The 17,525-nt window shown below is 34.9% G+C and overlaps 1 protein-coding gene across 1 annotated transcript; it reads left to right on the forward strand.

Moving 5' to 3' along the window:
• Nucleotides 1-1,387: 1,387 nt before the first annotated feature.
• LOC128558509 (uncharacterized) lies at nt 1,388-13,306 on the forward strand. The gene is made up of 9 exons (XM_053548054.1): nt 1,388-1,477; nt 3,888-3,978; nt 7,499-7,635; nt 8,788-8,939; nt 9,367-9,479; nt 10,258-10,348; nt 11,112-11,265; nt 11,982-12,126; nt 13,076-13,306. The coding sequence occupies exons 2-9, from the start codon at nt 3,906-3,908 to the stop codon at nt 13,147-13,149; spliced, it is 939 nt and encodes a 312-aa protein (XP_053404029.1). The 5' UTR covers nt 1,388-1,477; nt 3,888-3,905; the 3' UTR covers nt 13,150-13,306.
• Nucleotides 13,307-17,525: the final 4,219 nt, after the last annotated feature.

A 17,525-nucleotide genomic window follows, 5' to 3' on the forward strand; every position in this document is an offset into this window, starting at 1 on the left:
AAATGTTTGTACCACTAGTAACTTTAGAGTAGTCTTCCCACATTTTTTATGGATTTTTAAGAGGAAATATTTTCGCCTAAAATGTGTGGGTTAGTCCCTTTAAAGATGCACCACAGAAAAGGTGTATTCTTTTGTATTTCCATGATGGTAGTTATACATGATTTGCATGAAGAAAAAGAGAAATACAAGTATCCAGTCGCAAACTGACAGTGACATATATAAGGCCACGATAGTGTGTTTAATGTCTAAACATTTTCTTAAATTAATGAAGCAGTATTCACAGTACTTGATGCATTAAGTTGAGTTTAGACCACACTTTGTTTATACGGTGGAAGATAGTTGTTGATCTATGTTTTAAAAACTATACTGAAAAGGGATTGACTGAATAAGTTTGCAGATGAAATTGTGAAAACACAATAATTCATGGAAGGCCTTAAATGACAACTTCTTGTGGTATAGCCGTATTATCAGAATGATTTTCACGAATTTCATGTGGGAGGAAAAAGTACGTCTCTACGTTGTGGTGGGTCTACTCTTTCCCGCCTTTTCAGACCTGAGTCACGTTTTTATCGTGCAATTTACGTGTTACGAAACAGAATAGGCCAAGGTAAAAACATATAAGATGTTTGTTTCCCACTGTACTTTGTGTACATAGAGTTTTACCTAAGAAATAATATATCTCATTTCGTGAGTTGTCGCTGAATAAAATCGTCGTTTGGAATTCAGATGCGAAGGAATTCTATCACGAGGGCGCATCCCGAGTGATATCATAATACGCATCTAAACGGCAAACAATTATTTTATTCAAGACCAAATCACTACATGAGATATATCATTTCGATTCTAACACGTTACCAAGGACTTTAAAGTACATACTTGACGACATCCATTAAATATTTGCCTGTTTTCCGTTGGTTTTATTTCCGACGAGCCGCTATGCCGTTTGACGCCATGACGTAATAACTATAACGTCAGAAAAATGAATTGTTTAAGAAATAATATATCTCATCCAGTGATTTGTCGTTGAATAAATCATTGTTTGAAGTTTACATGCGAAGGAATTATATCACGAGAGCGCAGCACGAGTGATATAATAATACGCATCTGAACGAACGGAAATATACGCAGTCGGTTAACGCCTCGTCCCCTTTTTATCATCCGACTCGATATATTTCTGTCGAGGATCACTAACACGCCAATTTATTAATATCATATATAGCATTTGACTTTTACATCAAGTTACAAACATTTTTGATCGTTGTGCAAAAAAATTCAACATATTTTTTTATTAGGTCGAAGCATTATGTAAAAGTACCTGGAAACACAAAATTAGTTCTTGGCCTTTTCATTTAAGTTTGCATCAATTTCACGTGGTACGCGGGAAAGTCATTCAGTTTTTCGCGGGAAAAGTTTGTGTATATATAACCGACGGGACAAATTGCTTTATAGTCGCACACGGGACAGCTGCTCAGTAAAGGTAAGTTCTTTTCTTTGAATTTGATATCTAAACAATGCGCAGTTGTGGACTTTTACAACATGATTTAATAAATAATGCAACTGTTTGAATGAATATCTTTTAAAATGCATTGAACAAATCTAAATGTAATACACCCATTTATATGGATTGTTAGGAAAGACATTAAGCAAATATGAATAACTTGCATTGATAAGTGTCTCGTTGTAAAACGTTCACGAGGTCCGCTGTTTCGATCTTGTACTTGGCGTGAAGTGGGAACTTACCAAAATAACAGTAATAAGTTTTAATATCAAACAGTTGTTGCTAACGAAGAGCTCATTTCCATATTTGCCCTGATCATTCTGTATTTAAAAGAAAACGAACATTACATTTTCAAAAATATGGCTCATTTTCTTTGTTGATTAGCAACACAATCGTGTTCTAAACTTTAAGGCTCATAATACCTTTTGTTTAACATGTGGCTGCCCCTTTTTACATTAAGATCCTAAAACATATTGTTTTCGTGTTAAATTCTATTTCCCATAATTGTTGTCTGTAATATTTGCAATATTTGCCAAAGGTTTGAATATTAATGCACAAAGTAGAAAGTTTCATTCTCTATTTTTGATTACCTTCCTTTATGACTACAATTTTAATAGTTCATGTATACTATAAAAAGTAGCGCTTTTCTAACCATACTTATGCATAACCTCCATTTGGATAGCTGTTTCATTCTGACAGTGTTTTTAGTATAAAATTTAAAACCTTATAGAAATTTAATTTCATCGAGGCTCGAGTCTTCCGTTGTTAAGTGACAACTATCTCAAAGATATAGCAACCGTTTATAATACTTCTTATAAAGAAATATTTTTTATAAACGTTTTAACGACAGAAATGTAGAATAATAGAATAATTTCAAATGAAATACATTAGTTTATTACGCAGTAAAATTTGTAACGGCTGGTGTTTTTTGGACCGGCAATGATGTAATTTTATTTTTAAAAATGGGATACAAACAAGAGAAGCATTTCTAAAATCTTATAAGTTGTCATTGACCTCATAATATTATTCACTTGTAAAAATTTAGCAATTTTACGGGGCCTCCCCCCCCCCCCCCCCCCCTCCACCGCCCTCACCACACACACACACCCCTTGCTGCTAGTCATTTATTCAAACCCTCCTCTCACCCTGCGTCATTTTAGTTTGTTTTTAGTTTCGGTTTCTTAAGTTTCTTCATATTGTTCTTGTCAGCCTCCTTCCAATGTTACCCCCATACCGACCCGTTTTATTAGCTCGACTATTGGAAGAATTGGTAGAGCTATGATTTTCCCGTGCGTCGGCGCACGCGTCCCAATTTGGTTATGGGTTATGTTATCATATGAAAGCTGGTATCTCGGTAACCACATGTGGGAATGGATTGAAACTTCACACACTTGTTCTATGTGATCTGACATGCAGAGCTTAAGTGCCATATCTCTGCATTGCATTTTTACAAAATTATGCCCCTTTCTCGATTTCAGTTTTTGCATTGCTGTACGTTCCAATGGGAATCGATTGAAACTTGTTCACTGCACAGGTTTCATCACTCTGATTTTACATTTTTACAAAATTATGCCCCTTTTCCACTTCTATTCATTCAGTTGATAAGGCTGTTGAATAGCCGAGCGTTGCTGTTTCCAACAACTCTTTCCCCGACCGCTCCCCATCTCCCCCTCAACCCCCGCCACGACAAACGATCTAGCATAAACTAACCCCTTCCATAATGTGCTACGAAGTGTATCACCATTTGCGGCGGCCAGCACCGTCGTATGGCAACTCTTGTTAAAATTCCATTGGTGATAACATTTGTGAATCTCATAAGTACAGAAAGTTTCTTTCTAGCATTATTCATGCAGTAAATTAAAAAGTCCTTCCCAATTTACCCAAAATAACGTTGAAATTTCAACAAAATCGGCTTATGCGATCCTATCGTTTTCTTCATTTTGCCATATATGATCCAATGTCGAGCCGTATTTGCTTATTCTAAGATATGGTAGGATAAAGATGTCCTCTTCCCTTTGTCACGATTCCTCTTCATTTTGTTTTAAATTCAAATGTTTTAAACATGTGAACAATGTGATAATTACTGATAATGCTAAAATAGTTCCAGGGTGGGAAGTGGGGGTTTGTTATTAGAAGTTTCGTTAAAGACCCAAAAACCCACCACATTGTGTTACACTGTGTTTTCGATGGTATTTTATAGACTTAACTATTTAACAAATGATATCGTGCTGTACTCGTGCAGCCGTGCTCCAGATGTTTTTAGAGTCCTTCGGTATATGTGATAACTAGTATGAAATCTAAACATTTTTCCTGTCGTATGGGCTCAAAGTAGTTCGCATGTATTTGAATATTTGCTACCTATTTTTAACTTAATGTTTTGTTATTTCAGACATTATCCAAAACGAGAATGGACCCATCAATGTGTATCAAAGTGTTTGTTTTATGTGCCCTTACGTCAGGAGCACTTGGCGGCGGTTTGAGTAAGTACCTTGCTGTTATCCTGTTATATCGTGAATTTTGTAACGTAACACAACACGAGTCTGAACGTTTTTTATGTTTATTTACACAGTAGAATATTTCGTACATAACTTTCATAATTCATTTTGTAACTTCTTAAGTCTTAACAAGTGTCATATTTAAAACCTAACTTAATATCTACGAGTCCCATTTCCTAGGCCTCAACTAGGAATATCAACTTGACAGATGTGGAAAGCTTATTGATGTACTTCCTGACCTAAAACAAATTAAACAAATAAAGTAATCTTTGATTATTTTACACTTTCTAATTTTTCTAAAACGAGATACACTTGTTGTAATACCAAGATTACATGTAATTGCATCATTTCTCTCTATACACTCGTTAAAGACACTGCCCTCTAAATCATACGACAACAAAAAAGGAAAACATTTAGATTTCAAAAAATTATTGCTACGTTTTTTTCATAAGCCTTTGAAACGTAGTTACTGACAGATTATGTTATGGAAACACAGAAGAATTGTTTTTACTACTTTTTTCCATTCAAAATAGAAGCGTTTGTACCGGGGTACCGGACGTAAACTGCCTTATATTTAACGACCGTTAAAGAGGCACTACAAAATAACTGTATTCTTTTGTGTTTCCATGATGGTAATTATACATGTTTGGCACGAAGAAAATGAGAAATATGACGAGTATCCAGTAAAAAATTGACAGTGACATATTTTAGGCCAAGACGATGTGTGTAATGTCTTAAAGCCCTGCTCCCATCCTACCTTTTAACCTTGAATTGTCACTGAAAAAGCATGAAAATCCTGACTATGAACTGTGACACCTGTCAAAATAGAGTCTATTTTATATAAAATTCAATATGAAATACTGTGGTTTTGCGTGCTTAAGTGTGTCACGTAGCCGTTAACTGTTACCTATTGTAATCATGGGTTGCATACACACAAAAGAATTTGAATAGCAGCGGAGCAGGGCTTTAAAATTTTATTTAATTACTGTAGCAATATCTGCAGAAATCAGTGTATTAAGTTATATTTCAATCACATTTTGTTTTTACCTTGTATTATGGTTATTTACCTATATTTTTGAAATTATGTTGATGACAGATTGAATAATTTTGCAGACGAAGTTTTCGAAACACATTCAGGAAAGGCCTAAATTGACCACCTGAAAACTTGTAGTATAGCTGTATATTCCCTGTATTTTAAGAATGATTTTCATGAAGTTTTTGTCAGTGAAAAAAGTAGGTCACTAGATCTGGTGACCTACTTCTTTCACCCACAAAAACTTCATGGAGTTTAAGGTAATATACAGCTGTACTAGTTTTCAGGTGGACAATTTAGGTCCTTCCTGAATAAATGTGTTTTCACAACTTCATCTCCAAACTTATTCAATCTCTTTTCAGCATAGTTTTAAAAATGTTGATCAATAACAATCTTACACTGTAGAAACAAAATTTGATTGAAATTTAACTAAATACACTGATTTGTGTACATATTCCTACATTAATTCAATAAAATGTTAAGACATTAAACACATTTTCTTGGCCTAATATATATCACTGTCAGTTTGAAACTTAATTCTTGTATATCTCATATTTTTCATGCAAATCATGTTTAATTACAATCATGGAAATACAAAAGAATACAGTTATTTTGTTACACGTTTTTAAGTAAGTATTGATCCGTGGAAATTTTTCATTACCGCGGCGGCCCGGGTTCAAGTCCCGACTCGAGCATATCTATTTTCTTGATTTGGCATTTTAGGTACTTCAGAATCAAACTAATGTTCTAATATTCATATGACCAAACTTCAATTTTAAAGAAAGATCATTTTGGCAACATTCTGAGGTCAGTGCTTTTAAATAAGACATTCGGTCCATCCAACCTTCCGTCTGTCAATTTTGTCTGCGATATGTTTCAACATGTATACAAGTACTGAGTTACCTTAGTTCCGTCAAGATTGTTTAAAGGGAGTTCGGACCCAATCACTAGTTATGGTGTTCGTTTTCCGCGCAGACACATTGTAACAACAACCACCAAAAAGACAACTCTTACACGTACTTGATTTAGAAATTCAAGTGTATCCATATAAAATTGAAATGCCCATAACCACTTTCAAACCTAGCGTGTCTGTAATATGTTTCCCTGAGAAATAATAAATTATAATTCACTAAAAGGTGCAGATTGGAAGCTATACCGTGTTTTCGGAAGCACCATGCAAATGAATGGTCATTTCTTTTTGAATGGCTGCAGTTGCTAAAAAAATCAGGCAAATATCCCTTAGATACAGACGAAGTCATAGTAATAACAAGAGCTGTCGAAGGACAGCAACGCTCGACTATTCAACAGCCTTGTCAATTAAAACAGGGACATAATTTTGTAAAAATGCAAAACAGATACGAAATCTGTTCTGTTCATGTCAGATCATCAGTAGACAAGTGTTTGAATCCATTAGTGGATACTGAGATACCAGCTTACATACAAAACTTTAACCGAAAACTGATAAGTCGAAAAAGAGGCATAATTTTGAAAATGCAAAGATTGTGGGACCTGCACAGTGCATGTCAGATCATCACAATGAACAAGTGTGTGAAGTTTCAATCCATTTCCGTTAGTTGGTATTGAGATACCAGCTTACATACAAAACCTTTACCAAAAATTTCTAAGTCGAAAATGGGGCATAATTTCGTAAAAAAAAGCAAAATAGAGTTATGGAACCTGTGCAGTGTAAGTCAGTTTATCACAGTAAATAAGAGAAGTTTCAATCCATTCCCACAAATGGTTACAAAGATACCGGTACCAGCTTACATACAAAAAATACAAAAACATAACCAAATCGGGACGCCGACGCACGGGCGAGTCCAATAGCTCTACCTCCTCTTTGAATAGTCGAGCTAAAAATCATATTTTTATGGGCATAATATAATGTGGACCTTAGTTCTGTGTAAAAGTGTAAACCTTGAATAATTTAAGCTTCGTAATTACTTGTATTCAACATAATTTTGCCATAAATACCATATTTGGTAATGCCTACATAAGGGAAGAATAATGACGTCAAGGTGCTCAATATGGCTACCGTTTCATTAGTGATAATATTTAAACTGTCATAATTTTTTTTGCCTGTCGTCCTATTTTCATAATTGTTTACACCATTTCATATTTTTCATTAAACTCTTTCTAAATACATAGTGTCAAATGTCCAATATTCCCCTTTAAGTTTCAATCAATCCATTCTCATTAACTGTTACAGAAGTCGTTAATTACATACAAAAATGGAAAAGCGGATAATGACGAACGAGTGTAATAACTACCTTTCTTAGAATAGTGAGTTAAAAAGCAGTGAAACTTCTAGTGTTCTCTAGCGAAAACTGTTTAGTTTTCAACACTCGTTCTGCATACTTAAGCTCCCACTGAAACTATGTTTGAACCATGTTCTTGATAAAGCTGTTGCCATTTGTGGATTTAATATTTTGATTATCCCAAGTACAGTTTGATCCTTCATATTTTTTTCAGATTACGACTGCACTTCGAACGACGATGTTCAAATTTCCGGTTTTCCTGCAAATTCTTACTATTACGCCATGCAGAATTCCACTCAATGCAATGTAACGGCTTCAGGAACATCGATCTCAATTTCGGGCTGTTCAAAAGTAAGATCTTTTTTGTTTAGAGTTTTAAGGCTTATCTGACAGTTCCCTAACAACTTTTCTGCAATTCTACTCATTTGTTGACTTAGGCTATTGAATATGGCTAACGTTGTTCGTTCTATATAATTGCATTTTTTTATAATGCAAACGTGACTACAAAATATGCAAAAAAAATGTCCTACGTTTTGTTTTGAAATTTAATCTTAAACTTTTTATAAGTTGCTTACATAATTTATCTCGATACTTAAGCAGATTTGACAAGAATTAGAAACATTAAGAAGTAAAATGTCTTAATTCCATTTTTGAATGAATACTGCTCAATTTTACATGTAGAAACTTTTCGTAAAAGTGTAAGCAAATTTTGTTCAGAATAAATTCCTAGATCCAGAGCATCGCATTCTTCGAAATGCAGGTGAAATTTATCACGGTATACATTTGGATGAAAATGTAGTTTTGATTAAAATGTTAGCCTAAATTGCCGGAGAAAACCACGAATAATTGTCTTTCGACCTTCAAAATTTGACAAACTATTTTCTTTACAATGCCTTCTTGATAGAAATCATCAGATTTGATGTATTGTAAAGCACTCCATGTGAAAACAAATAACATTTTCAGAAAAAGATTGGTCGAAAACCAACCAGATGTGCCTTTATCGCTTTTCGAGCAATATACTAACTTATTCCAATCGCGCATTTCCAACCTAAAATGCGCATTTCGGTAAATGGGTACTATACATATTGAACAAGTGGTATTTACCTTCCGGAACTACATTAGGGAAGTTCATCCAAGTATGTTCTGTAACGTTGACGAAAGCATAAAATATGCGGAGTGGCTATGTGATATGAAATATTGGGACAATGGGACTGGTGCACGATGGAAGATAAATTACCAGTTGTTCAATATGCATAGTATTGCAATGTATGTTTTAGGTGAGAAATACGCCATTTAAATGGGTTAGTGCATTTTCCCGTTCATGACCATGGTTCTCACTCACAGGCGACCATTAAATAACTCATAAAATGATTTTCATTTCTGTATACAGAGTTCAGGCTTTATTCTACGTTGTTTTTATGACGTCATGAAGCTACTTCTGGTTATCAGTCGTGCAAAAGTTACCTTAAGAGATTCATTCACGTGTATTTTTCTCTTATACAGGATTCAGAAATTTTAGTCACGTACGGTTCCTATTCTGACATGGAGACGTATTGGTTGCATGGGGGAAAAGCCGTGAATGCAGTAAAAGTTACATGCATTGAGATCCCAGTCGCAGGAAACACACACAACGTTAGTGAAATATTTTCAGCAAAGTAAGAAAATTCTCTATTTCAAGTTCTTGAATACAAATGATCAATTTCAAGATAGTTATGTGAACGCCAGTCAAACGCGAGGATGAACTGTGCTCTTGAAAACTAACGGAACCTCATTTACTTTAGGCATACACACATTCCGTTTATACTTTTCTAAATCTAAAATTAGAAATTTAAAGAGGTTGCATACATGTTTTTGAAAGGAAGAAATTGCACATTGTACACCAGTTGATTCTACAAAAAACTAACAGGAAACAAACGTGTTAACGCTATTCTAGCATAAAACGTGTAGAAAAGATAAATTTTAACACCGCCTTTGTTTTTATCATACATTATAAAAATCATAATATCTGTTACGTAATTATAATTCAAAATTCAAATTGAATATTCAAATGCAGTATCTAATTTATTCAAATTTTGTCAATAGCTTGACCATTGACGAGACGCAGTCTGTTGACTCATCCTACAACGTAACTTCAGCTCTCAGCAGTTACAGTGTAACTGTCGGGGATCAAATCACGTGGACAATCACTTTCCCAGGTACAGTCTTCTTTCTTGGTTTACTAACCTTCTATAATGAACTTGTCCATCTTTCAATTTAGACAGTGCCTTAACTGTTGAAACTGGTACTTACAAACTTAACAAAGATACTGACTGAACAGTGCAGACCATGACCATGATCAGACTCACTTGCCGCCTGCAGGCTAAGGGTTAGTAATACCATCCATTTTTATAAAACTACAAGGAAAGCAATTATTGTTGCATAATAATAGGTTATTTTCTATTGAACATAATTTGAACCGTGCCATGAGAATCAACATAGTGGCTTTGCGACCAGCATGGATCCAGACCAGCCTGCGCATCCGCGCAGTCTGGTCAGGATCCATGCTGTTCGCTTTCAAAGCCTACAGCAATTACAGAAACTGTTAGCGAACAGCATGGAGCCTGACCGCGCAGTCTGGTCTGAATCCATGCTGGTCGCAAGCCACTATGTTGATTTTCTCATGGCACGGCTCATTTGTTTTAAAAGTTTTTCTTACTTATTATGGACAGTTTGTTATATCCTTTATGATACACCAAGACTTATGTGACGTAAAAAATTAAAACAAATATTCACCTGAAGAGAGGTTTCAAGTGCTTTAAAGGAGCCTTATAAGTTTACTTTTAAATAAAAAGTTGCATATATCTTAAAAAATATTAACCTAGAGTCATGAAACCATGTAAAGTGAAAAGTGTGGGCATTAATGTCCTATGGACATATATCTAGTTACAAACTGAATTGTGGCATTCCCTTAGGGATATATCGTTTGCATTTCAGTGGAGTACACGCTAGAAGTTACCCAATGCACAGCCAGTCCTGGAACCAGCTATGTCTTGGCGGATAAAGTCGACCTCATATCCAGCGGAGGGTAAATGTTCACATTTGTTATCTTCATTTGCTTAGACACGAGCTAGAAGCTTTAAATAGTATTTTATTTATATGAATTGACATTTTGAACAAATTTTATCGGAATCGAGTGACCTTTTTGAGAAGGGTCACTTGCATTTCAATTAAACCTTTGCAGTCTCACTGAAGTATTGAGGAACAATATGCACTCCCTATAGGTTGTTTGTGCTTTATTAAGAATCTGTCACAGAAGATGCGGATAGAAATATCTGGCTTGAGGGTAACTGTTTAGGATGTAACGAGGCTCTACCGAGACAACTTTTCCTACACCAGCAAACATACGTGAAAATTCTGTCTGGCATGCAGCTTTAAGTGTAATAATAAGTATAATAAGCATAATAAGTGTTTGCACATCAAATGATTTCAAATACCACAAAATGAACTTAGAATTTATGATTACACGAATCTTCATATTCATATGGACAAATAGCTCTAAAATCGGCATACATAACGTTTACATTTTATTTGACCAAATAATAGTAGAAATAGGCAAAATAACGGGTCAGTTTCATTAAAATCCATTTCCCTCCGGAAAGAATCAAGCGAGTCATTATTTAATTTAATAAAATTTGTTTGTGGTCCATGGCATGAACGCTACTTTACCGATTGTTCAGTGAAAATTTTAAGAAATTGTTGCTAAATTTGATTCTATAGTCATTTACGGTACAACTTTTTGTAATAAAAATAACGTGTATGAGAACATTAAAGGTTATTTTGTATTACAGATGCCATGTAAGCAGTGAACTTATCAGCAATTTTACAGACAACGGTGATGGAACAGCGTCTGCAACAATTGAAGCTTTTAAGTTCTACAATAACGACCAAGTTTTCTTGACATGTGATCTGAAGGTCTGCCCAAGCGGCTCGACCTCGTGCGACGTAAGACAATAATTTTTTCCACGATGCATGAATTTACGAAATAGTTTTCTTTTTAAAAAACAGACATATGTTGCAGTAAGAGGGATTGTTAAAGACATAGTTAATATCTTTTCACATATTTCGACATACATACGAAGACTTTAAACCGGTCTCATTCTTGCAACGTGTATCCTACTGTTATTCGTTAGAACTGGTAAGGTATGTTGATCTCTTGTGTGGTTCTTGAAGCCAATCTGATCACCTCGGCCTTTATGCTACGCAATAGTGTATTTACCGGAGTATACGGAAATGCCCGATGTTGCACGATTGTTCTTGAAGCATGACATGATTGTCAATTCTGCACACGGAGCTCGTGTTGCAATTGTCATACATAAACCATATTCAGATCTTTAGATAGATTCACAAGACACATGTCTGGATTGTAACCATTTCGAGCAGGCACAATGCCTGTCACTGATACGTGTTTTGAATGACTATACGATTTTTAATTAAATGTTAATTCATAACGAAGAAGAGGTGTATGCATGGTCGTCTTCGATCAAATTCTAATTAAAGATGCTACCTGCCTTCTAGAATATCTTTTCTCTTTTTCTTCTACCTGCCCAGGTCTGAAATGTATATACAACGTAGGTACACCTACCACATACTTAAATCTGAAATATGACGTTAAGCATTACAAAGATAAAAATTGTATAAACTAAATTATTTTCTTCCAGACTCAATGTGCAGGTTCCAGAAAGAGAGAAGTAGGCGACATATTCAAAAGATCCGCTCCGGAATCAGAGACTGTAGGATTTTACCCAAAGCAAGTTCACAACGTATTGACAGTGTTTGATCCGAGAGAAAACAGCGCCATGACAGGTAACTTAAACATTCTCATCTACAATAATTTGAGTATTTATAACCTATTGAAGCAATATTTTACATTTCGAGACATGAGAGCAAGAGGTCCAACTGCATATAAAGCAGTTAAAACTTTTTCGGTTGTGGTTTAGTGATACTTTGCGATTTACTGCAATTATGATATAAATTTACATGAATAATAGATAACGTACATTATACATTTATTTAATTGCTTTCTGGTCAATATCCGAAGCTATTGCCAGAGGTATAAAAATTCGATGCTCAATAATGTTGACTACTGACCTCTGAGCCATTCAATAAGTGTTTTATCACACGACAGCAGAGCTAGATTTTCAAGTTTTGACCGATAGATATTCACCACCTGTTTACTTATAAGCCCAGTTAACGGGTGTTGAATATAGATATGGATCGATTTATTTAAGATGTCGCGTAATAAAAAAAATTATTATATATAGTGCAAATGGGTAGGGCTACAACTTTTAATCGACATTAGCCACAGCCTTACACGCCACACACTCCACAAACAACGTCAGTTCGTAGCTGTCTATAAACCATTTACCAAAATTTTGATATAAATTAAAATAAAATAAGTATTATATTCCTCTTTACTAGAGTTGTTTCCAATCTGTCAAAAATGCAAATGGCGGAATCTTAGAAAAATGATTAAACCAACGCTATTTTTCAATTATAAAGCACAGGTATCAATCATCGCCAATACAAACAAAAATCTACTATTTTTAGCTTTACAGTTCTAAGACTATATTGTCATATTAAATCTTAAAACTTGCACCTTCCTGCAGTCCTTTTCCGAATTCTAACGCATTTGCAAATTAAGTGACCATTTTCAATTCTTCAATATTATTCACTGAAGTAAAATGATTGTTCTCAATGGTGAACAGTTATACTTAAGTTTTCATATAGTTATTTTATAAATGTTCTATTTCAGTTACTCCATTTGGATGGAGCTTTGTGTTCACCTTGACCTTTGTGCTATGCAACCGTCTGACCAGCGTCTTTTGATACCAACAACAAATGCCCTGCACATGAAAAATCCATCTGACGTTTGCTACGCTATACAGCTATAAGTTGTTTTGCCGCATTGTGCATTGTTACATACGTTATTTTATGTTTTGACTACGCATTTAAAATTATCAGAGATAATAAATTTTAAAATGTATAGTTTTGTTGTCGTAGTTGGTGACATTACCGTCAAAGGTAAACAGCCATATTCAAGGATGTGTGGTATCACAGGACAACGGGGACTGTTCGCTTTGTACAGACATTGCAATGTGCACAACCTTTACCCTGGGGTCACAGTGAATCTTTGTAAAAAGACGTAAAATCCTTTACTAAATTAGCAATTATTTAAGGAACATTTAGTATTTATAAAGAGTGAGTGGACCTTACTAAATGTTGGTACTATTCAACGTCCAATATTTCACGAGCTTTGTAAATCATTGAGGACGACCTGTCTGTTCAGCAGATCAATAAAAACGTTACACGATATAGATGAACCAGTGGGATTCCATGATACCCAACTAATTTGTTCACCCATATCGGTTGAATGTGTTGAACATTGACCTGCTCAATTGTATGGTTATCCTCAATGTCACGGTACGGACTTGGTAACGATGTGGATGTGTAAGGCAGCCGGTTAGCTCAGTCGGTAGAGCATCCGCCCTCTAAGCGAGGAGTCCAGGGTTCCAGTTCTGGATTGACTTTACATTTTTCTCACCCAGTGACGTTGTAAAATAGAACAAGGCTTTGTAAATACAACCAACAAAATTAATTGAATATTATGACTGAACCTAACGTACAAGGGATTATTAGGACTTTCCAGTTTGTATATCGAAGAAAATCAGCTGACCGAAACTGCCACATGACAATCGCTGAAAAGGTTTTAATAGCCCCTGCCTCAACAATCGCTTCAGGATGTACTATTAGTATAGGTGGATGCTCCAACATGTTGCAGTTTTCATTGACTGGAACTTGCACTCTACCCGTCTCCAAGTTAGTTCAAATAATTCCTTAGGCGCCACCACAGCTTAGAAAAAAAAGGAAACGTTTGTTTGTTTTGTTTTGGGTTTAACGTCGTTTTTCATCAGTATTTCAGTCGTGTAATGGCGGGCAGTTAACCTAATCAGTGTTCCTGGATTCTGTACAAGTACCAGTACAAACCTGTTCTCCGCAAGTAACTACCAACTTCCCCACATGAATCAGAGGTGCAGGACTAATGATTTCAGACACAATGTCGTTTATCAAATAGTCACGGAGTACATACCCTCCGCCCGAGACCGACGCTCTACCTACTGAGCTAAGCGGGCGAAAAAGGAAACGTTACAATGCGTTCTTCCTATGAAGCACATAGATCTTCATCAAACTTTGTCTATTACCTCCTTTAAATTCGTCCATTAAAATCAACAGAGTTTAATCATAAGGTTAGAATAGAACTGAACGTGTCCTAGTTTTAACATTAAAACCTGGGATTATTTTAGGAATTTGCAAAAACAAATCAATAAAAATGAAAGCAATGGGATAAGAAATACTACAGTCCATAAAATAAACAAGCGTGTTTGTAAACATGGACGGATCCACGCGGAAGGGGAAGAAGCATTTTATAGAAATATTACCATAGCGAAATACAATACATATCCGTAGCCCTGACCAACCTATAAACCGGGCCAGTCTATTTTGTAAGAGCAACAGCACGGTTGACCCATTTAAACGAGCTGTACAGCAGGCATCGGTCTTTGGTTCATTTAGTTTTTTGCGACCTAGTTTTGGAACACCAACGAGGTCCGTTTCATGTAGTCGTATAGTTGCAACGGTATCGTTCAATCTAACCTGACAGATTATTTACATATAGACATTGATTACATTTGTGTCCTTAAATTGCTTTCAGGTTCTAAAAGTAAACGCAAAAGTTAATTAAAACATAGTTTTTTAAAAATCATTCGTGTTATTGATTTTACAGAATAAAAAATTATATCGTGGTTTCAAAAGTTAAAGACAATTAATGACAAATGAAATGCATTCCACTTTTAACAATATTTACTGTATTCTCAAACGGTCAATCCACTCTTCAAATCAATTCTTGTAAATTTACATTTATTGATAACTTTATTGTAAATAAATGGTCATTTGATATACAATAATAACTTTGCAGGCCTTAATTACGAAGATATGCACTTGGACAGAATACATGCTGCATTATAGTGTATAGAAAGAGTGATTACCACGGCAGTAAAAGGTGTAGATGCGTTTATAGATATAACAAAACAGTTGGTGACAAACAAGCGAAATGAAACTGCACATCATGTTATAAACTGTGTATTTATAAATGAGTCCAGTTAGGAACTACACTACAACCACTATAAAGTACCACAAATCTACTCATTTAATGGCAGGACGAAATAGAATTGGTGGCACATTAATCTTGCATTTCAAGGCCAAAATTATTTAAGAAGGATGATGAGTGCCCTTTGATTTTCCGTGTTTAGTACAGGAAAAAGGTAATAACAAAAGAAACGAAACGTACTAAACTGATTTATTGCATGTTTGAGGTATTTCTCCAGTGACGTTGACATTGTCTCAGGTATATAAGACGTTAGTCGAATTCACTTGATATATTTAGAGATATACCCTAAAATTTTCAGTGATAGAAGTACATTAAATAAAGTCTAGAAATTGATTTCTAAGTCCTTGAAATAACCAAAATTGATTTTACAAATATGAAATTTATGATAATTTGGTTAATATCAATAACAGAAGTCCAGTACATATAAGCAGAGATATCTGTTAGTTTACTTCCTTTGCAATTACACGATTGAGTGGAAATTGAAAACGGTTTAAGACCCAATATCATACCTTTTTGCACAACAAAAACACAATTAAGGACTTATTCATATGTGTTTGATTTACGCTTAAAAACCTGCTTCATATGATTTTGTCAGCTAACTGAAGATAAAAAATTAACTTTTAACAAGCCGATAATAAAATGAAATACCAGTAAGTATTTTATAGTGCAGATAATACAGTTTTACTTGTATCAAAATGTCACAAGTTGCAATAGAAGCACTTGTGTAATACAGAACAGGTAGGATTAGTAAAGGTGTAATTATATTCCTTATACATGTATATAATAAGTAAATAAAGGAGGTTCGATGTTTCAGCAGGAAATAAACTCACATATTCAGAGAAAAGAATATTGCCTTTGTGTGTTTCTACTTTGCAATTATTAAATTCATTGCAATGGTGCAATTTTTCTTAGACCTTGCTTTAGTTATTGGAGCACAAAAATGACAAGTAACATTTGATTACAGCGTGTAATGTGTTTCAATATTATATCGTCTATCTTTATACATTTATTCAATGTCTTAAAATATCTATTGTAAAACAGAAATATTTTTCAATGTTTTTATATATATTTTCTATCTTTTGAAATATTTATTGTAAAACTTTGCGACCACTGCAGGCCAAGATGAGCCTGCACTTCCGTGCAGACTTATCATGGTCTGCACTGTTCGCTATTCAGTCTGTAAATTTTTAGTGAAAACCCCTTTGAATAATAACTGCCCAAAACTGAACGATGGAGCAATCCATTTGCTAGACTGTACTTTTATCATGACATTGTGCAGTATGTATGTTGAGGCAGAAAAAGAGACAAAAGTCATAATATTAAAGCCTTGGCTATTTTGTCTAGTATAAATACATGTACAAGCAAAACAACAGGACTCAAAGGGTAGGCCTCACTGGACTTCAATCCTGAGTCAAAAGCTGTCCTCTTCCTTGAAGCATGCAACGCAAGATTATAAGAATCTTTCACTAGTTTGCAGAGGTGTTCGAGGGTAACTGTTTAGGTTGTAATGAGGCTCTGCCGAGTTACCGTTACCCCAAGAGCCAGATATTTCCATCCGCACCTTCTTCCAGTGATGATTCTTTCTTGCATACCGTATTCTTAAAGAATTCTTTTAAGCACAGTTTTGTTATAGTAGCGTATGAATTTACGCATTTACTCATAAATTACAGCACGTGAGTCATCTTTCACCCTGGGATGTAAGACGAGTTTTTCTAGCACCGGCAAAAACACGGGAAAATCCTGTCTGGTATGTATATGCAAGAAATATGTAATGTTTCATGTTCATACAAGTTTTAGCCAGCAATAACTGCGTCTTGTTCTAGTATAGTAGTCGCAACTTGACCGCGATGGTTGACCTTAGGCTGACTATTCATATCGATTATTTCATTATAGAAATCAAGGGTGCTTAGGTTAGCCGTGTATATTTATATGGAATTAGTTTGTATAAGGTGCAGTTTCAAAGTATATATACTTACATCTGATCAGTTAAAACCTTCAAATGCGCTAATTTATATTTACACAAATTTATATTTCCTTT

Source organism: Mercenaria mercenaria, chromosome 7 (assembly GCF_021730395.1).
Source record: "Mercenaria mercenaria strain notata chromosome 7, MADL_Memer_1, whole genome shotgun sequence".
Taxonomy (NCBI): Eukaryota; Metazoa; Mollusca; class Bivalvia; order Venerida; family Veneridae; genus Mercenaria; species Mercenaria mercenaria.

Excerpts from the sequence above, each read along its gene's own strand:
- LOC128558509 (XM_053548054.1), top strand. The coding sequence starts at position 3,906 with ATGGACCCATCAATGTGTATCAAAGTGTTTGTTTTATGTGCCCTTACG. Across the intron at positions 3,979-7,498 it reads AGCACTTGGCGGCGGTTTGA|ATTACGACTGCACTTCGAAC; the intron begins GTAAGTACCTTG and ends TATTTTTTTCAG. Across the intron at positions 7,636-8,787 it reads CAATTTCGGGCTGTTCAAAA|GATTCAGAAATTTTAGTCAC; the intron begins GTAAGATCTTTT and ends TCTCTTATACAG.